The 21,777-nt window shown below is 45.1% G+C and overlaps 2 protein-coding genes across 5 annotated transcripts in view; one reads left to right on the plus strand and one right to left on the minus strand.

Moving 5' to 3' along the window:
- LOC115094573 overlaps positions 1-21,777 on the minus strand; it is a 106,347-nt gene that overhangs the window by 68,619 nt on the left and 15,951 nt on the right. The window lies entirely within an intron of this gene.
- The window catches only part of LOC115094572, a 56,431-nt gene that overhangs the window by 18,584 nt on the left and 16,070 nt on the right, over positions 1-21,777 (plus strand). For all 4 annotated transcript variants that reach the window (XM_029607763.1, XM_029607766.1, XM_029607764.1 and 1 more), the window contains exons 4-5: positions 1,100-1,153; positions 12,387-12,428. In XM_029607763.1, the coding sequence (XP_029463623.1) occupies positions 1,100-1,153; positions 12,387-12,428 (96 nt within the window). The remainder of the gene's footprint in view (positions 1-1,099; positions 1,154-12,386; positions 12,429-21,777) is intronic.

Raw genomic sequence — 21,777 nt, forward strand, 5'->3', positions numbered from 1 at the left:
AAGTTAATCTAGAGCATAAGAACATAAGAAAATCTAGAGCCAAGTCTTTTCTACTGCAAAAAAAGAAGCCAAAATCATAGTAAGAAGGTGAGAACACAATCTGGCTGGACCCTTTCTGGCTTTCAGGATCCAGGGCAGGCACTGGTTTTCACAATGATGATGAGAAATGCTTTTGGTAAAGACTTTGTCCATATTTTGATTTTAAGTCCTTTCAAACAGTTGCCGTATCCTGATTATGTCACAACATGATCATTGTAATAGTTTGTATGTGGATTTACCTGAATGGCTCTTACGTAAGTTTCAAGTGGTTCAGAACATCACAACAAGGGTGAAGTGGTGGGCTAGAATGACCCTGATGTTCAGATCATTACACTGGCTGCCTATGCAAGCTTGGATATATTTGAAATTATCATTCTTAGGGCTGATGTACCACATTACCTTAAACTGATGTAATTTGTCCCGAATTGACAATTTCATTCCAGTAAAGGGATTCTGTTGTTTCCTCTGTTCAGGATATGCGTAGGTTCTGGTTAGGAAGCTCAGTACTCTTGGTGCTCACTCTCTAACATTGGAACAAATTTCCTTTAGAACTTTACTCTCATTCAAGAAAAAAAGATTAAAGCCTAGCTTTTCCCCTGTTAAAGAACGGAAAAGAGTAGAATATTTCCAGATTGCTTCCCAGAAGCTGAGCAGCAAAGGTATATGACAGTGTTAAGCTTTGGGTTGGTGGGTTGGAGTTTTAATTTGTATTGTGCTTGTTTGCTTTTTTTGTCTTTATTTTAACATATGGTGTAATATGTTTTGACACTATGTTCTTCACCATTTTGGGCGATCTCTTTGAGAGCGTGATAACGGTATCAAAATGTTACAATAAATTCCTCCAGAAGTTGCAGTAAGCTCTAAACATGGTGGCAAGAAATTCAACAAGTAAAATTGTTTGCTACGAATGCTTGGAACTTTGCATTCCATAGTGTGTGCATTCCACAACTGACTCTTATCATTTTTGGTGTTTTACTGTAAGCCAACTAGAACATAGGATGGAGCGGTAGATACCTTTTTTAAAAAATAAAATAAATAATTCCCTACTTCACTTCATCAGGCAATGAAGACAAGACATCTGTTACAACAAAAGAACAAGATCTAGAAAAAGAAGGTAAGTTGATCTTATATTGTATAGTTGGAGCCAGAGTTATAAGGAAGTGAAGGGAAAGCCAGAAATCAAAGGGGGTGTAAGGTACTCTACTGAGAAATAAATTGGGCAGACCCAATACAAGACTGACTTTAAGCAGGTGCAAACACTCCAGCCATACTATTTATTTATTTATTTATTTTTTAATTTTTCTATACCGAAGTTCCTGTAAGAATACAAATCACACCGGTTTACAATGTAACTGCAAAAATTCGCTAAGGAGCGTTACATAGAACAGTGAGGCAATTAAATAAGGAACGAGTTATAAAATAACCTATCGTAACGGCAACTTGTTATAACGTATAGCTTAACATATCGTAACATATCATAACTATAACTTAACAGATTGTATAACTCAACATATTGTCATATTTTGTAACAAACAAGGCATCTTAGAGGAGCGCTTAGGACAGGTAATTGAGACAACATTGCGCTTAGGACAGGTAATTGAAACAGCATTGCATAACCAGATATATCAAAACATAACATGGCATCTTAGGGAAAGCGTGGGAAAGAAGATTAAGAATCATAATAGGAGCGAAAATTGATTAAGAAACATAATATAAGCGAAAATTGATTAAGAATCATAATGGTAGTGGACAAACTGAGTGGACTGATTGGGGTGTCAGAGGAGGAATTGAAAGTCTGATATGGCTAGGATTAAGAGTTTGTGAAAGCTGGAGTCTGGCGTCTGGGAAGGAAATACTACTAGACTCTGCTTCTAGTCACAACCACACAGGTGGAAAGACACAGATGGGAAGGGATGAGGATGTGTTTCCAAATAAAATGAAAACAAAATTTGTTTCATTGGCAACAAATAAAAATGAAGTTCCAATGAATAATTTGTTTTATTTTTGTTTATTTCATTTCCTTGACCATTAGAGTCTACGATGGTAGCATTAGCAAATGCATTATGATCGGGATAGTTAAAGGCAAATTTAAAATAATCCAGCAATATAAGACATTTGAAGTTAAAATGATCAAACACATCAGAACTGAGAAGAAAGGACTCAGCAAAGACCTAGATTTCTAAATTCATTATAAGCCAAACAATAATATTGTCTGTAGGGTCCTTCATTTTCAGTTTAAATCGATTTTCACCCATAAATTCCCATTTTTTTTCTAAAAGTGACAATCAGAGTTTCAACCTAATTATAAGCCAATTAAAGAGCAGCTCTGGAGCTGCATCTGCAGCAACTGCTGGAAGCCAGTGAGAGCCAAAGTACCTGCAGCATTTCAAGTCCCAGCCCCCACTAGCAAAAGTGCTCGCCTTCCAGTGCCGCTGATGTGGTATTTCAAGTCCTGCTTCTCCCTTCCTCAGGCAGCCAAAGTGCCTGCTGATTGGTGCTGCCAGTGTAGCATTTGGCGCCATTTTTCTGGTACTTTTAAACGCAGAGGTTTGCCTGCCCTGCTCTCCCTGTAATTTAAATGTATGCACAGCGCTGAAAAGCTACGTGTGCTTGAAAATTTTAGGCCTGGATTTTCTATCTTCGCACCGGTTTGTGAATCCCGGTGCTAACGGGGGGGGCGGGCGAAAGGGGGTGGCGGGCCTGCGAAAGCCGGCAGCGATCTCACCTCCGCGGTGCGATCGCTGCTGGCTTTCGCACCCAATAGCGCCATCGTAAAAGGTGGTGCTATTAGGCGCGCTACTGGCGCCTAATAGCCCTAAGGCCTTACCTTTTCGCCGTCAGTGAAGTTTCCGTGGCATTCGCACCGAGGCCACCCTGACTCCTCCTCGGCCCCGGCACTCCACTCGCAGCAAAGATGAAGGCCCCAATGCACTGTTCATGGCAAAGATGAAGCCCCCGGCCATCTTTACTCATCAGCCCCTATTATACTATACTCTTTAAAGATGGCGCCGGCCATCCAGTGCTCCTACCATGTGACAGGGGCCGGCCAATGGCACGGATACCCTGTCACATGGTAAGGGCAAAGGGGCATCGGCGCCATTTTATTTTAGCGCAGCTGATGCCTGGGAACGGGAAATCGTCCCCCAAGGCCCCCCTGGACCACCAGGTAATGTTAAAAGGTTTTGGGGGGGGTCGGGAGGGTGGGAGAGGCTAAGGGGGGTCGATTTAAAGGGTCGGGTGGGTTTTTTTTTTATCGGGCCATCGGCGCCATTTTAAATAGTGGCAGCCAAAATGGCGCCGATGGCCCGAGAGCGGGAGATCGTGCCGTGACCCCCCCCCCCCCCCCATTGGACCACCAGGTAATTTAACATTTTGGGGGGGTTCGGGAGGGTGGGGGAGGGTAAAGAATTGTTTTAAAGGGTCGGGGTGGGTTTAGGGGTTGTTTTGGTGTGCCGGTTTTCCCGCTCTCCCCCAAATAATTCCCGTGCCCTATTTAATGATTTATGACGATTTATGACGATAAATCGGGGGCATTTGTATTGTATCGTGCACTCTGACGATTTAGGATGATTTTAAAATTATCTGACGATAATTTTAATCGTTCAAAAATGATTCACATCCCTAGTGTGTATGTATACTAGAGAGAGGGAGCATGTGTGAGAGAGAGGGAGGGATAGAGGGAAACTGTGTGAGGGGCAGTACTGAGAATGGGGTCAAACTCTGGGACTGACTATAGAGTGAAAGGGGTTGGGCCTAAAGGTGGAGAGGAGAGATACTGGCAGGTGGAGGAGTTGGGGCCTGAGAAGGCAAAGTGGCCAGAGGAGTAGGGAGAGTGAGAGGAAGGGACACAGTGAATTTCTAGGGAAACTCTGCTCAAAATATTACAATTCTGCATCTCTAATAAATACATTTTTTCTGTATTAATTTAAAATGTAATTACTTAAAGACTGTCATGTAAACTGTGTTATTTTGATCAATATAGTTTGCAGAATTTTACGATTTTATGCGCAGAATTTTAAATTTTTTTGCGCAGAATTCCCCCAGGCGTATAATGTATTTGCTGAGAGAATTTACATGCAGATTTTTTAAAATCAAAACATGTGAGCATAAGTCCCAACCTTATCCAATCTCCCATCCCTGAAATGCCTGTCCTCTATGTGCTTAAATGCATGCACATGCAGTGCATATGCCCACAATTTTATAAGCGTTATCAATCGTGTAATATTCTAAAGGGCCATTTCTGTAGCTAAAGCACTACTTTACCCACAGAAGTCTCTTTGAAGATTAACCTCCCTATATCTCTGGTATATGTCATACAGATCAGGATAATAATAATAATAATAACAATCATACCTGGTGCAGTAATGAAAATCAGATCCCAACACTTCATTACCGCACCAGATTCTGATCCACCGTAATGACACTTGTGACTAGATGGGCCTTTCTGCTGTCATATTTTATGCTTCCATGTAAGCTGGATATATAGTCCGTTAGACTTGAGGTCAAAGAATCAAAAACTCCCAGGTCTGAGTTCACTTGTAATTTTTTTCTCCATGTTGCCTCATAGAAGTCACTTAACTGTTTTATATCTCACTTTAGCTAATTATGGGGCTCATTCTCGAAGCTTTAGTAAATAAAAACTATTATTGTATGATATATTACAGTGATCATCGTGCAGTAACAGCTGATGTGTACCGCAAAATTCAGCAAGGCTAGGAGGCTTGGTTATGAAAATATCACGCAAAGCGATAAAATACCACTTTGCACAATGTTTTCTTGCTCTTCTAAAAAACCATCTTCTTGTGCTTGCTCATTCAAGGGCTGGTTAGGCACCAGAGGAGAGAGGCATCAAAAAGCAAGAGAAGTGTTTGGAGAGAGGAAATGCTAGATGTCGATTACCTGAGTGCTTTGTCTTGCCTTTTCTTGTTTTCCTAGTGTCATTACTTTTTTCATTGCCTGTAGTCTTTATCTATCTGTGACTGAAAGAAGAGTGTGTGTGTGTTTATTCTATTTAACTTGACTGTTTGTCCTTTTTGTTAGTAAGTAGCACATTCAAAACAAACAATTAACTCTGGAATTCATTGCCAGAGGATGTGGTAAAGCCAGCTAGCAAAGCTGGGTTTAAACATGATTTAGACAAGTTCTTGGAGGAGGTCCATAAACTGTTATTAAACATATAGAATGGGAAAAGTCACTATTTACCCCTGGACCAGGGGCAGTTCTACAATGAGGCAGGGTGAAGTAGCCGCTTGAGGCGGCAAAAAATGCCCCTCTCAGAACGCCGCTGTGGCGTCCGCCTCACACTGCCTGCCCCTACCATGGCTGCCAACCCAGGTCGGTGGCGGCAGAAGAGAGGAGTGACACTGCAGGCTGCCACCAAAAGAGAGGAGTGACGATGCGAGCCGCGGCAACCTGCAGCGACTGAATAGAGGAGAGTCGCTGCCGGAGGCCGCCATCGGAGGCTGGGCTGGCAGTGGCTGAGGAGAGGAGGGATGGGCGGGGGGGGACGGGGCGAGTGGGGCGCCATCTCATCCCGTGCCTCAGGCAGTAGATTGCCTTGAGTTGCCCCTGCCCTCGACATTACTAGTATGGGATCTTTCTGCTTTTTTGGGATCCTGCCAGGTCCTTGTGACTTGGATTGACCACTGTTGGAAATAGAATACTACGCTTAATGGATCCTCAGTCTGACCCAGTATGGGAATTCTTATATTCTAACCCCATTACTTAATGAACGTCAGCCATTAAAATGCTGCTCCCATACGCATTAAGAATATGCCAGAGGCAAAATGCCTGCAACATGGCACTTATTGTTGCATGTGCCGGCCATGGCCCTCTTACCCCGTCTGCCTCCTCCAGCCGTGGCTCTCTTACCCTCGTTTGCCTCCTCCAGCCATGGCCCACGGCTGCTTCTCTTGCAGTTGTGGGCCACCGCCACGGACTCTGGGCCACTCCCCTTGCTCCCAGCTCCGCAGAGGATGTCCCAGCTCCGCGGCGGGCCTCTCCGCATGGTCCGCAGGGAGACACCGCCGTCTCACACTGTGCCCCTCCCTAGGCGTGTGTGAGCGCATCAGTTCTCCTTTTAAAGGGCCGCAGCAGGAATCCAATCTGTGGCCCCGGATGTTGACGTCACTGGGTCCCAGTACTTAAGGCTGGACCCAGCCAGTGTTTCTCTGTCTTGGCAACAGGTCTCCATGCTAGTTGTGTGCTTAGTTGCTTGTTCCTGCATTTCCTCCATGTTCCTGATTCGTCTGTGTTCCTGTTCCTGATCCTGGTACCCGTTCCTGCTCCTGTGTTCCGTGTCTAACTTGCTTGTTGGTACTGACTGACTTCCTGGCTTTGAATACTGCTTCATCTGACCATGCTTCTGCTTGTCTCCTGGCTTTTACTACTGCTTCGTCTGACTACGCTACTGATTGTCTCCTGGCTTTGACCACTGCTTCGTCTGACTATGCGACTGTCTCCTGGCTTTGACCTCTGCTTTGCCTGGCTACGATTCTGCCCATTTCTTGGCTTGACCTTTGCCTTGCCTGACCATTCTACAGCTGACTTCTGGTTTTGACCCATGCTGGTCTTACCACTCTTCCTTGCCTGCCCTGACTTCAGCCTGCTCTACGACATTCCTCTTGTTTTCACTCTGGACTTAGCCTCTCAGGCTACGGCTTGTTCTTACTCAGGCACCCTCTGTCTGTCTCCTGTTCTCACTGGTGCCCGGGTCTCCGGGACTCCTCTTCATCCAGATCAGACCACCTACTCCTACTACCACTGCTGGCCCCCTGGCTGACCTCCTCGTCATCCCTGAGAAGACCTCGGACGGAGGCCCACCTAAATCCAGCCGGTCCCAGTACTCAAGGGCTCAACCTGCGGGGAATGAGGGCTGGTATTGGCGAAACTCCAGCTGGCCTCCGTTAGTCAGCCAGCTCCGCCTGCCGACAGTGGGGGCCCATAGGGCTTGCCCTGTGGGTAGCTTCAACCCCACCTCGGCCCAAGGGTCCACCTCCTGCACAACACTTATGACCCTGATAGCCCTGCCTGGAACAGACAAATTCTAGATGCTTGCCTGTGACATCATGGGGATAGACCAACAGGTAGATGGCAATTTGTTCCCTTGAGGGCCAGCTGTCTTTGCTAAATATGCTGTATGTACTACTGGTCCCACATTGAAAACAGGCAGCTGCCTTCACAGTATGCACCAAATGATAAACAAACTGTAGGCAATCTTTAAAGAGGGAAGAGTTCTATTCCTAAAATGTACGTTAAGATAACACACAGAGCTACATCCTCCTTCTCCTCTAAAGTACCTTGTCAAATTAATTCCTCTCATCCATCCCACCCCTTTCTTTTCCCTCAGATGTACCAGGCACATTAAGGTTATTCTTCTTTGAAGAAGCCTAAAAACATATGGTCCATATTCAAACACTACTTAGATAAACCAGACTTAACTGGGTATGTGGCAACTACTGAATATCCAGTTATAGCATTTAACCAGATAAGTCACTTATCCAGCTAATTAGTTGGACAGTCAGTGGGCATAACTGGCTGGCACTATCTATCTGGCTATCTTACAGGGTCATTTATCATTTCACATTAGGGCCTTAACGCAAGAATTAAATGGGAGGAGTTTGGGCAGAGTTAATGGTAATGAACAGTTCCTAACGTTGGCAATGTGAGTTTTATCGCCAAAAATAACTACACCTTTTTTTTCTGAAGAGAGAGACTCTGTAAAGAAATCAATGTCACTCTTTATTTATATCATTGTAAGAGGGGGCACTTTTAATTTGGTGTGGAATTTGGGCGGGTGGTTTTGCATAGGGATGTGAATCGTTTTAGGACGATTAAAATTATCGTCCGATAATTTTAATATCGTCTTAAACCGTTATGGAACACAATACAATAGAGATTCTAACGATTTATCGTTATAAATCGTTAGAATCGTGAGCCGGCACACTAAAACCCCCTAAAACCCACCCCGACCCTTTAAATTAAATCCCCCACCCTCCCGAACCCCCCCCAAATGAGTTAAATAACCTGCGGGTCCAGCGGCGGTCCGGAACGGCAGCGGTCCGGAACGGGCTCCTGCTCCTGAATCTTGTTGTCTTCAGCCGGCGCCATTTTCCAAAATGGCGCCGAAAAATGGCGGCGGCCATAGACGAAGATGATTGGACGGCAGGAGGTCCTTCCGGACCCCCGCTGGACTTTTGGCAAGTCTCGTGGGGGTCAGGAGGCCCCCCACAAGCTGGCCAAAAGTTCCTGGAGGTCCAGCGGGGGTCAGGGAGCGATTTCCCGCCGCGAATCGTTTTCGTACGGAAAATGGCGCCGGCAGGAGATCGACTGCAGGAGGTCGTTCAGCGAGGCGCCGGAACCCTCGCTGAACGACCTCCTGCAGTCGATCTCCTGCCGGCGCCATTTTCCGTACGAAAACGATTCGCGGCGGGAAATCGCTCCCTGACCCCCGCTGGACCTCCAGGAACTTTTGGCCAGCTTGTGGGGGGCCTCCTGACCCCCACGAGACTTGCCAAAAGTCCAGCGGGGGTCCGGAAGGACCTCCTGCTGTCCAATCGTGTTCGTCTATGGCCGCCGCCATTTTTCGGCGCCATTTTGGAAAATGGCGCCGGCTGAAGACAACAAGATTCAGGAGCAGGAGCCCGTTCCGGACCGCTGCCGTTCCGGACCGCCGCTGGACCCGCAGGTTATTTAACTCATTTGGGGGGGGGTTCGGGAGGGTGGGGGATTTAATTTAAAGGGTCGGGGGTGGGTTTTAGGGGGGTTTTAATGTGCCGGTTTTGCGATTTTTAGATTTTTAGATTTTTCACGATTTTTCACGATTTTTCACGATATTTTACCCCCCCAAACGGCAACAATACGATTCCCTCCCCCTCCCAGCCGAAATCGATCGTTAAGACGATCGAGGACACGATTCACATCCCTAGTTTTGCATACACAGTAGGAGGTATGAACAGCAAAGTTGATATCACTGAAGATTTTCTGCTGTTTGAATTTGTGAAAGGTAGAAGAAAAGTTGATTTGTACAATGCACTCTCTAGTTGTTGAAGCTAGCTAGAGAGTGCATTGTACAAATCAACTCCTCTTGTACCTTTCCTCAATTCATATAGCAGAAAGTCTTCAGTGATGACAACTGCTGTTCATACCTCATACTCTGAGTCTGTAAAACCACCCCACAAAACCCCACACCGAATTAAAAGTGCCCCCTCTTACAGTGGTATAAATAGAGTAACATATTGCTTTCTCTACAGTCTCTCTCTCTCTCTCTCTCTCTCTCTCTCTCTCTCTCTCTCTCTCTCTCTCTCTCTCTCTCTCTCTCTCTCTCTTTTTCTCATTCTCATGTGTTGCAGAAATTACTGCAAGGTACAATAATGCAGTGTGCATAGCTTGGAAATTAGCCTAACCACATTCCTTTTTTTTTTTTTTATCATGGATGCTATTTCTGCTATAAATAAATCTAGGGGCTACCTTGATAAGTAGCGATATTCAGACTTATCTAGTTAAGTTAACCAGAAAAGTCAGTTGTGCCCCATAGCAGGTCTAAAGTTAGCTTTTCCAGCTAACCCTAATACTTATCCAGATATATTCAGCAGCATTGCTAGCTTTAAATTTTGGCCTCATAATATTAAGGAGAAAGAAAAACAAACATAATAACTATAGGGCAGCACACTTTGGAACACCCACACAGCGGACGCAATCTAAAATTTCCTAACTGGGCAAGACTGAGACTTTCAGGCAAAGAAGCACCCAGTTTTCTTGATGACATGCTGGGGAGACATACTGGATCCTTTTCCTCATCAGGGTCTTTCTCACACTGGGATACCATACCTTATAGCAACATTGCGCAGCATGCAGCAGGCTAGCACTATCTTACCTACTATATAAATGTAATACTAAAAGGCCCTCAGTCCATTTTGTCCAAAAAGCAGAATCTACTTTTCAAATGTACACGCTTTCACAGAGTGAGTCAAGAGTGCCTCAATGTATCTCCCCTCTGATGGTATCCCAGGTTCAGCAACAGAGGTGAGAAGCCATGGCTGGCAGCCATCCCCTGCATCACCCAAGCAACAGATAAAGCACCTATGAAGTGCTGGATGCTGATCACAGCTTACAGAGAGAGGGTTAGCCATTTGACCTTAAATTACCTTTGCCTTAAAAGTGTAGATGAAACTGTCAATTTGTATTACAAGGCTGACCCCAGAGGCTATGCCACTGTAGAATATTTCCTTTTAAAGCTATGGCATTGGTCCCATTGAGAATCCTGACATAAGGGAACCAAAACATGCTAACCTATTCACAAAACTTAAGCTCTTACTTTAAAAGCTCTCCGAGCCAGACTTACCTTGGGATGCCAAGTCTAAGCACTGTGTGGTATCTCTCCAAAATGGACAAGAGGTATATAATAATAATAGAATGGATACTGAATAAATCAAGCTTGGACATCTACAGTATCTGTATTCTTTACTACACAGCAGATACTACCACATGTTTGCCTTCCCAGGCCACTCCCCAACCAACCATCTCCTTTCTTCTCTGTTAAGGGGACATCCCACCATATCCGTACACTACCAATGGTTTACTACAACAGACAAAAAAAAGCAAACATTTACTCAGTATCAAACCTAAGGCTACCCAATGGCCATTTAATAATACTACAAGTCCATCACACAACCTTTGATGTCAAATTCTTCACAAGGACAATCCCTGATGCTTCCCCAGGGACAGGAACACAATTGGTAAACCCCCTCCACCACAGACACAATGAATGAAGCTGAGGTATATTTATCTACTTTTTATCTTATTTATTATGAAGAAACTGGGAATTAAATTATTTAACTATTACAATAAGAACAGAATACCCAACATTTTCATTTTGTGAAAAGTTTCACAAATATTCTGGAAAATTAGTATATTTGGAAATATTTGTTATAGTATTTAAATGGGAGAATTTCCAAACAAAACATGAAAACTGCTGAAAATTACTGGTACTAGAGCATTTTAGCATGTAAAGAGGAGTAGTTTGTAAAGGCAGCAAAAAAATGTAAATTTTTCTGCTTTTTTTTCCTGTTTTCCCAAACACTCTCCATTAAATTCCATCAAGAAAACCTTTGTAGACAGAGACATTATCCACAAAAGCAAAATCTTGACATGCTGACATTTGCACTTCCACAGTGATTATTGTCACACATTTCTCTATTACACTTCAAAGAAATCTTTCCAGTAAGATATACCTATAATGCCCAGTAATTCCTAAGTACAGCAGAGGAGTCACTCACTTTAATAGGATTTATGTCCCATTGATATATTGGAAACCCCTCCCCCAGCATGTGGTAGCTCCCGCCTTGTTGAGTAAAAAGTGAGCAGATTGTGACTAACAATCATTATGGTCACATTTAAGATGGTCATGACATTGGGGGGCAGGGGAGGGCTGGGGGAAGTGTGGATAGCTGTCAAGAGTTCATGAGTAGACTAAAAGGTCCATGTCTTTCAAAAACTACTATAAGGTCAATATTGAAAGAAAACTGAGACCTGAACTAGGCATCTCAATGTTATTCACCTGAAGTTAGATGAATCTGCAAACAAATTTAGAGACTTAAGTCTTGGTCTGAAAATGTGCCTAATTTTAGACACCTAAACCTGACATGCTTGAAATTAGGTCTGCTATTTATTTGCCTACATTTAGGCATCTTAGGGCTGGATTCATCATTCTTCACAGAATAATGAATCCAGCGAAAAAAGGGGTGGGGGGAAAAGGGGCCTGCAAAAGGCCACAGCCGTTTGCACCATGCCGGTGCGATTTCGCCAGCCGCAATGTGGCCGGCTGCAGCCTTTCACACAAATAGCACCACCGTAAACGGTGGTGCTATTTGCCGGAGATAATGTCCCTCACATTATTGCCGTGGCCGACTCCTCCCCCTCCCCACCCCGTCTCAACTCCTCCCCTCCCCACCCCGACTCCTCCCCTCCCCTAATTTGCATTATATCGCATACGAAAAGGCCCTTTTTTGTATACGATATGGCCTTATCGCATGCGTTAGGGCCTTATCGCACGCGATAATGCTTTGAAAAATAACCCCCTAAGTTAGGTTACCAGAATTCAAAATCAGCTGTAGGTGCCTAACCCACCTCACCCAGCCCTTGGACCTGCCAACCTTTTCGGAACCTAAATTTAGACACTCCTAAACTTATGTGCTCAGCAGGGAGAGATTTTCATTTAGGAATGTCTAGGTGCCAGACTCCTTGGTTTACAGGAGGCTGGATCTTTTTAACATCAGCACCTCTGTTAACATGAGCGTAAAGTATGCTTGTAGAATTGAATTTTCAAAATGCACTTTTACCTATTGTAGTTGAAGAAGATTATAATCAAATGGAGACAATCCAAGAAAGCCGTGAGTAAATGATTTATTTATAAATATTTAATATCTTACAAATTACTGTCCAGGCATCAAAATTAAGGCTTGAGCACTCTTATCCACAATATTTTAAGTACTCTATGATAATGCCAAAGACTTTTAAGCAATAATAAATAATAGCTGCATCCTCAGAGGTATATGCATTTTAATATCAAAAAACATAGTAGCATAATAAATGATGGCATAAAAAAAGGTCAACTGACCCATTCTGTTCACACTGCATGGATATTCCCCAGCTGCCAGCCATAGAGCAAATATCCACAATGAGGAACAGATATCAGTCTGTTCACACTGCACTATAGACCAGTGAGCCTGACTTCAGTGCCAGGAAAAATAGTGGAAACTATTCTAAAGATCAAAATCGTAGCGCATATAGAAAGACATGATTTAATGGGACACAGTCAACATGGATTTACCCAAGGGAATTCTTGCCTAACAAATCTGCTTCATTTTTTTGAAGGGGTTAATAAACATGTGGATAAAGGTGAACCGAGTTTTCAGAAGGCGTTTTCAGAAGGCGTTTGACAAAGTCCTTCATGAGAGGTTTCTAAGAAAACTAAAAAGTCATGGGATAGGAGGTGATGTCCTTTCATGCATTGCAAACTGGTTAAAAGACAGGAAATAGAGAATAGAATTAAATGGTCAATTTTCTCAGTGGAAAAGGGTAAACAGGGATCTGTACTTGGACCGGTGCTTTTCAATATATATATAAATGATCAGAAAAGGAATACAACAGTGAGGTTATCAAATTTGCAGATGATACAATATTATTCAGAGTAATTAAATCACAAGCGGATTGTGACACATTACAGGAGGACCTTGCAAGACTGGAAGATTGGGCATCCAAATGGCAGATGAAATTTAATGTGGACAAGTGCAAGGTGATGCATATAGGGAAAATAACCCTTGCTGTAGTTACACGATGTTAGGTTCCATATTAGGAGCTACCACCCAGGAAAAAGATCTAGGCATCATAGTGGATAATACTTTAAAATCGTCGGCTCAGTGTGCTGCAGCAGTCAAAAAAGCAAACAGAATGTTAGGAATTATTAGGAAGGGAATGGTTAATAGAACGGAAAATGTCATAATGCCTCTGTATCGCTCCATGGTGAGACTGTACCTTGAATACTGTGTACAATTCTGGTCGCCATATCGCAAAAAATATATAGTTGTGATGCTAAAGGGGATGGAGCAGCTCTCCTATAAGGAAAGGCTGAAGAGGTTAGAGCTGTTCAGCTTGGAGAAGAGATGGCTGAGGGGGGATATGATAGAGGTCTTTAAGATCATGAGAGGTCTTGAATGAGTAGATGTGAATCGGTTATTTACTCTTTCGGATAATAGAAGGACTAGGGGGCATTCCATGAAGTTAGCAAGTAGCACATTTAAGACTAATCGGAGAAAATTATTTTCCACTCAACGCACAATAAAGCTCTGGAATTTGTTGCCAGAGGATGTGGTTTGTGCAGTTAGTGTAGCTGGGTTCAAAAAAGGTTTGGATAAGTTATTGGAGGAGAAGTCCATTAACTGCTATTAATCAAGTTGATTTAGGGAATAGTCACTGCTATTAATTGCATCAGTAGCATGGGATCTTCTTGGTGTTTGGGTAATTGCCAGGTTCTTGTGGCCTGGTTTGGCCTCCATTGGAAACAGGATGCTGGGCTTGGTCTGACCCAGCTTGGAAATTTCTTATGTTCTTATACACCCCAGCTGCCAGCCATAAAGCAAACATCCACAGTGAGGACCAGATATCAGTCTGTTCAAACTGCATGGATATAGCACAGCTGCCAGCCATAGATCAAACATCCACACTGCATGGATATACCCTAGTGCCAGCCATAGAGCAAACTCCACAGTGAGGAACAGATAAGATGTGAACGATATGTGCAGATTGACGTCCTCAGAAAACAGATGGTGGAATTCAGAGAAGATGTGGCAAGATTGAGAAACATCTGGGAGGATGAGGACTACATTGATGAAATGCTTATCAAGGCGTCAAAGATGGAAAACTCAAGCAGAGGGGAAGGTGAAACTGGATCACAAGAGTACAGTTGGATCTTCATTACTACAGTCAGTAGACTTTATACCCTGACTCTGATTTCCCTTGAAATGAACTGGTATACAGCCCGGGAAGCAGAGGAGAAGAAACCATCCAAGGGTGAGGAGTAGCCAAAACTTGCCAACCTCAAGCTGCGGGCTAAACACCCACAGAACCTAAGACACAGAGAGTAGTGGTTGTGATTCACTTCTGAGAGGCATCCATCTCTCAACCAGACATGTTGTTGTCCCAAGAAGTGTGCTGTCTGCCAGTTGCCAAAATCCAAGACATTATGGAGCGATTGCTGAAAATCGTCAAGCCTACTGACTACTATCCGATATTAGTCATCCATATTAGAATAAATGATTCTGCTCACAGATCATATCAAAAGTGACCTTATGGCTCTGGCTCTGGAAGAGAGGATAAAGCAGATAGGTGCACAAGTGGTATTCCCTTCCATCTTCTCAGTCAAAGATAAAGCCCGGGCAGGGAAGCTCACATTCTAGAGATGAATGAACGGCTGCATAGATGTTGCTAACAAGAGTGTTTCAGATTCCTGAACTATGGGATGATGTTTCAAGGACTGCTGAACAGAGATGGGATCCACCTGTTAGAAAAGAACACAGTGTTTTCCAGCACAGACTGGCAAACCTACTGAGGAGGACTTTACACTAGATCATTGAGGATGGGTGAACAAAGCCCCAAGGCAAGTGAAAGTCCTCAGGTAAGTAAAACATAAACACTTGTATAGAAATGGGAAAAAAAAGGCAATATCTGGAAAACCATGTACGCTAATGCTCATAAGTAAGGGATATAAAGTCCAGGATCTACAAACAGTCATGGTAGAAACTTATTTTATTTGTTTTTATATACCGATATTCAACATATGTCATCACATCAGTTTACATATAACAAGTTGATAAAGAAAAAAGGTTACATTGTAATAGAAAGTGGTAAATGAGAGAGTAAAACAAGGAGAGGGAGATTTAATTAATAAATAAGGGAAGCAAAGAAAAATATAAGAAGCAAATAAAATTTGGTTGAGTGGTGATTCTTCTTATTATATTGTGAATGCCTTCTTAAAGAGCCATGTTTTTAGTTTCTTTTTGAAAGTTTGTGATGTCGGCTCAGGTCTTAGATCAGTAGGGAGGGTATTCCATAAAAGTGGTCCGACTATTAAGAAAGCGTGTTCTCTGGTTGAGTTGAGGTGGGTTAATTTTGGGGAAATAGTTATAAAAAGGCCAGTGTTCTTGGAGCGCAGATTTCTCTGTGGGATTTGGAAATGAAGTACTACATCCATCCATTCTGTTTTGTTGTTATATAAAGCTTTATGGATAAGGGATAAAGTTGTATATTGAATTCTATAGGAGATTGGCAACCAATGTAGCTCCTTGAGAATTGGGGTAATGTGATCAGACCTTCTGCTGTTGTTGAGTGTTCTTGCCGCTGCATTTTGTAGAAGTTGAAGTGGTTTAACAGTGGAAGCTGGTAAACCAAGGAGTATTGCATTGCAATAATCTAGTTTGGAAAACAAGAGGGCTTGTAATGCCATACGATAGTCTTGAGGGTATAGGAGAGGTTTGATCCTCTTTAGTATTTGAAGCTTATAGAATCCTTCTTTTATTATGTTGTTGATATGCTTCTTAAGGTTCAGTTCAGAGTCTAAAGTGATTCCTACTTGGATGTAGTGGCTGTCACAGAGACATGGTAAATGGAAACCATGATTGAGATATTGTTATATCAGGCTACAATCTATTCAAGAATGACTGAGTAGGGAGGAGTGATAGCACTATAAAAAATATTATAGCAACAGAATTGCAGGGCTTACAAGTTAAAAAGGAAACACTGGAAAGAGGAAATGGAACATCTCTTTATATTGGTGTAATATACAGACCTCCATCATAACAGAGATTTAATGATCTACCTTATAAATGGGCTCTGACCGACGGCCCGCAAATGTGCAGTAGAGAGCAGCTCTACCGCGCATGTGCGGGCCAGCACGTTGGTCAGAGCCGTGCGTGCCCGGAAAAAAAAAATGGCGGTGGGGCCGCAGGAGCGGCGGCGGCCGCGAAGCAGGAGCGGGAGGAGAAGCAGCGGCGCCGCGCGCGCGAGTGACACCCCCCCCCCCCCCGAGATCTGCCGGCAGGAGCGGGAGGAGAAGCAGCGGCGCCGCGCGCGCGAGTGACACCCCCCCCCCCCCCCCCGAGATCTGCCGGCAGGAGCGGGAGGAGAAGTGGCGGCGCCGCGCGCGCGGGCGGGAGTAACACCCTACCCCCCCCCCCCTGAGATCTGCCGGCAAGAGCGGGAGGAGAAGTGGCGGCGGCGCCGCGCGCGCGGGACTCCCCCCCCCCCCGAGATCTGCCGGTTGTGGACGATCGTAAAGGGGAGGGGATCGAGAGAGGGAGGGGAAGGTGAGAGAGAGAGAGGGAGGTGAGAGAGGGAGGGGGGAGGGGAAGGTGAGAGAGGGAGGGGGAGGGGGAGGGGAAGGTGAGAGAGGGAGGGAGGTGAGAGGAGGGAGGGAGGGAAGGTGAGAGAGGGGGAGGGAGGTGAGAGAGAGGGAGAGGGGGAGGGAGAGAGGGGGTGAGGGGAGAGGGAAGAGAGGGAGAGGGGGGTGGGAGGGAAGGGGAGAGGGAGGAGAGGGAGGGGGAAGGTGAGAGAGAGGGAGGGGGAAGTGAGAGGGAGGGGGGAGAGAGTGAAGGAGGAGGGAGAATGAGGGGGAGGGAGTGGGAAGGAAACGGACCGAGCCCGTTGTTACGGGCTTAACGGCTAGTAAGGATATAAACAAAATTGCTAGGAAAAGGGAGGTGCTATTGTTAGGGGATTTCAATCTGCCAGATGTTGATTAGCTATCCTGGCTACAGTATCTTCTGGAAGTAGGGAGATCCTGCAGGGAGATCTGTTCCATCAACTAGGGATGTGCATTTGTTTTGAACGAATGCGCAATCCGCAACGTATAGGTCCCTATTCTTTGCATTCATGGGTTCCTGAAACGTATGGTGACCCCCCACGAATGCAACCTATCATTAACAAATAAAACCCCCACCCTCCTGACCCCCCCCCCCCCCAAGACTTGCCAAAAGTCCCTGGTGGTCCAGCGGGGGTCCTGAAGCGATCTCCTGCACTTGTGCCGTCAGCTGCCGGTATTCATAATGGCGCCGATAGCCTTTGCCCTTACTATGGCACAGGGGCTACTGGTGCCATTGGTCGGCCCCTGTCACATGGTAGGAGCAAATTTTTTTTTAAAAAGTCACAGTCAAACAGGAGGTTGAGCGGGGTCAGTGCTGACCCCTGTCTCAACCTGGGGCCATCAATAGAAATGGCCCTGACAACTCCAAAATGTTTAAAAAAAGAACTGTGTGGTGATGGCCCTGGCCCCACCTTCGCCCATCCTGAAAACGCACAATAAAATGTGGCCCTGACCCCTGATACCAAAACCCCAACCCCCTAAGTCACAAACTCAAGCCCCCATCCCCTGCCCCTAACTGGTCAATACCTCAAACCCCCCCCCCCCCCCCCAACCTCCCAGATCACAGCACTGTGTGTTACAGTGCGAGAGATCCTGGTTTTGGGCTTGACTACGCTAGTGAGGTGGCATGAGGTGACAGAGAGTGAGAAAAGAGGGTGCTCTTAATGTGGAGGTTACTGCTGCGAAAAAGTAGCACTGAGGATATGCCTGAAATGCGGTACCCCTGGCAGCCATCGATCTCGCAAGGGTTCCCTAGAGTCACCCGAGTGTGTTGTCTGGGAGGAAAATTCAAAGATGGAGGGAAAAAAAGGGGGAGAAAGAAAACAAAAAAATAGATTTGGTGAACAATTTGATGAACCTGGAAAAATTCTGAAGGTTCGTTGAATCAAATCAGTGTAGCTTATTTAAAAGAGAAGTCTCAACAATTTGACTTGGATTTGGATGGATTGGTAGACTGGCATCCAATCTTCTAACACAATGGTTCTCAACCTTTTTCCCATTGTGACACACTTGACAGACAACGCTCACATGTGTGACACACAGCTCATTATAATCCATGGCAGAAATTTTAGAAAAGGCCCTGTATTACTTTTACTGTTAAGAATGACACAAGGGAAGATAAATACTCTCTCTGAACAGAAATTACATAAGTAGTAAACATCCCATACCAGAAGAGCACCAGCTTCCAGCACTCAAATATTAACCACCTTACCTAAGAAAAGGCAACACTGAAAATATTACACCACGCCTTAAGACACCAATACACCTCCTGTTAGGAAAATGGACCAAGCCAGGCTGTTATAGAACCCTACACAGAAACTACACGCCAGCAGAGAACCTCACCTGAATCACATGTGCTGACCCTCACTTAAGAAAGAATAAAGAGATCAAAACGCATAAATAGAAACATGCAGACCAAAATGAACTGGAAACTGCAACAAGCCAGAGTCTCTGTATGCAGTGTAACAAAGGAAAAAGAGAAACTTCACCACTCCTCAAAATAAATCAAGAAATATAAAATCAATATCAGTAAAACCATGCCTGGCCACTGCTCACCACTTCCTCTAGTGGGCCGCAGGGAGGCGGGAAGAAGAGATCAGGCTGCTACTGCCGCTAACTCCATCTCTCCTGCCGCGTTCCGCCCAGGCTATCAGCTTTTTAAGCCCGACCAGAGGTTGAGTTCTTATTTCCCAGGGTCAAGGGGAGTAGCTGGGCCAGTGGTGGACCAGGAAGTGTGGTGACACAGCTGCGTGTTCTTGGCAGCGTACTGGTGTGTCGCAACACACCGGTTGAGAACTGCTATTCTAATGATCCAATGCAGATATTTTTAGATTTGCTTTGGATGTGCAGGGAACAATCTAATGGATTTGCCCAGTGGATCTTGGGAAAAACATTTCTAAATTTCCACAAGATTTAAATAAAGGTGAAATCCTCCAGGTTGTTTGCACCTCTATGTCCCTGTCAGGTAGAATCATTGCTTGCAGTTTTTACTAGTTTTCCCTTTAGTCTTTCCTCCAATCGGAGGTAATTTTCAAAAGGAGCTACATGAGTAAATGTAGTATATATAGCAGCAATTTTCAAAAGTGCACTTATGCGCATAGCATTCAGCCCTATGGAGTGAATTTTCAAAGGAGTTATGCAAATAAAAGTAGAAATTTTCAAGCTCATTGACGCATAAAAAAAACTAGTTTTATACATGTAAATTCTTTTGAAAATTACTTCCTATATCATTAATATATAAAATATTTTATTACATCAAGATTCTGTCAAAAATATTATTTGCCGGGCTCTGTAAACAACAGTGCCCATTCCCAGCTTGGGGGCCGATACAAAAAAAAAATGCACTGGAAGCGGGCGCTGAGTGTTCAGTGCCCGCTTTCCTAACGCGCCCCCAGTCACCTCTCCTGGGGGTGCCATACAATATTTAAATTAGGGGTCGCGCTGTCAAGGAGGCGCTAGGATCGATTGCGCGTCCCAGTGCCTCCTTGACAGCAAGCGCCCAGGAGAAGTCAGCTGTCTGCGGCTGTCCGCTGGTTAAGAAAATGGATGCTGAATTTCTGAAGGCAAAAATGTGCATATTGGATGCACATTTTTTTTTTTTTTTGCATCTGGGGTGACTAATAGCTCCATCAGCATGCATTTGCATGTGATGAGCGCTATTAGTTTTGCAGTGCATTGGACACGCTAATCCCCTTTTAGCATAAGGGGCTGTGGACACGCCTACACGACCTGCATCCAACTGCGGATTAAACAGTGCACTCGGCTGAGCGCACTGTATTGCATTGGCCCCTTTGTGTTAATAAAAAGAGAGAGCGGTAAAGTAGGCTGCTCCACTGGTACACTGCTGCAGGGCTTTTATACCAATCTTCTTGCTCTTGCTTTCAGTCTTTTGTTTATGGTTACTAAGAAACAGCACAACACATGGACATCCTGTTGATCCGACTCCGATTATAACAAGGACAGGGGAAAACTGATTTCTTCTTTTGCATGAAGAAAGTAGTGTGTTTGCTATAGTAGTCTATTGGCAAACACAGAAATATAGGTCAACAAACAATACCTTTTTATTGGCCTAACGTACTACAGTGCCGAGTAGATTTCTACTGTCTAGATCAGCAGTTCTCAACCAGTGTGTCGCCACACTTCCCGGTCCCCCGCTGGCCCACCTGCTCCCCCTGCCCCAGCGAGATGGCAACTCTTCCTTTGTCCGGGCTTGAAAGGCTGATAGCCCCGGGCAGAATGCGGCAGGAGAGCTGGAGTCGGTGGCACTCGCAGCATGCTCTCTTCTTCCTGCCCCCCCCCCCAGCCGGGAAGAGGAAGTGGTGAGCAGCGACCACCGCACGTGCAGGAAGAAGAGACCATGCTAAGTAAGGTGCGTGCAGCATCAGCCCAAAGGAGAAGAGCAGCACGGCCCGGAGCAACATCAGCCCCTGCAGCCAATGGGACTCCTTTCTTGAGGCAGTGAGGGCTGGAAGAGGAGGAGGCTGCTGCTGCTGCCGCTAGTTGTCCTTTGATGGGGGAAGAGAGAGAGAGAGTGAGTGAGCGAGCATGTGTTTGAGACCCTGTGTGTGTGTGTGTGTATGTGTGTGTGTGAAAGAGACAGCATGTATGTGAGTGATTGAGAGACTGTGGGCCGGATTTTAAAAAGGTAACACGCGTAAACTGCCTTACGCGCGCCGGACCTATTTTAAAAAGGCCCGGCGATGCGTGTAAAACCCTGGGACGCGTGTAAGTCCCAGGGCTTTACAAAAGGGGCGGTCCAGGGGCGGGGCCAGAGGCCTCAGACAGAGCGGCCATCGCCCCTGTGTCGGAGGATCACGTGCCAGCATGCTGCAGGCGCACGCAACTTGCACCTGCCCGGAGGCAAGCGCAAAAGGTAGGATAAACATTTTGGAGGGGGTTAGAGTAGGGCTAGGGGGGGAAAGGTTACGGGAAGGGGTGGGAAGGTTAGGTTAGGGGGAGGGAATGGAGGAAGGCAGCGAGGCTCGGCATGCACAAGGTGTACAATTGTGCACCCCCTTGCGGTCGCCGGCCCCGGATTTTATAACGTGTGCGTCCTCGCGCGCATGTTATAAATTCGGGCGGACATGTATGCCACGCGCGCTTCTTTTAAAAGCTACCCCTGTTTGTGTGAAAGAGAGTATGTGTATGTGATTGAGATCCTTCGTGTGAGAGACAGCAAGTGTGTGATTGAGAACCTGTATGTGGAATTGAGAGAGAGCATGTGCATGTATGATTAAGAGCCTGGGTATATAAATAAGAAAGAGAACAGGTGTGAAATTGTGTGATTGAGAGCCTACGTAAGTAAGAGAGAGCATGTGTGTGAT

The sequence above is a fragment of the Rhinatrema bivittatum genome, chromosome 6, assembly GCF_901001135.1.
Source record: "Rhinatrema bivittatum chromosome 6, aRhiBiv1.1, whole genome shotgun sequence".
Taxonomy (NCBI): Eukaryota; Metazoa; Chordata; class Amphibia; order Gymnophiona; family Rhinatrematidae; genus Rhinatrema; species Rhinatrema bivittatum.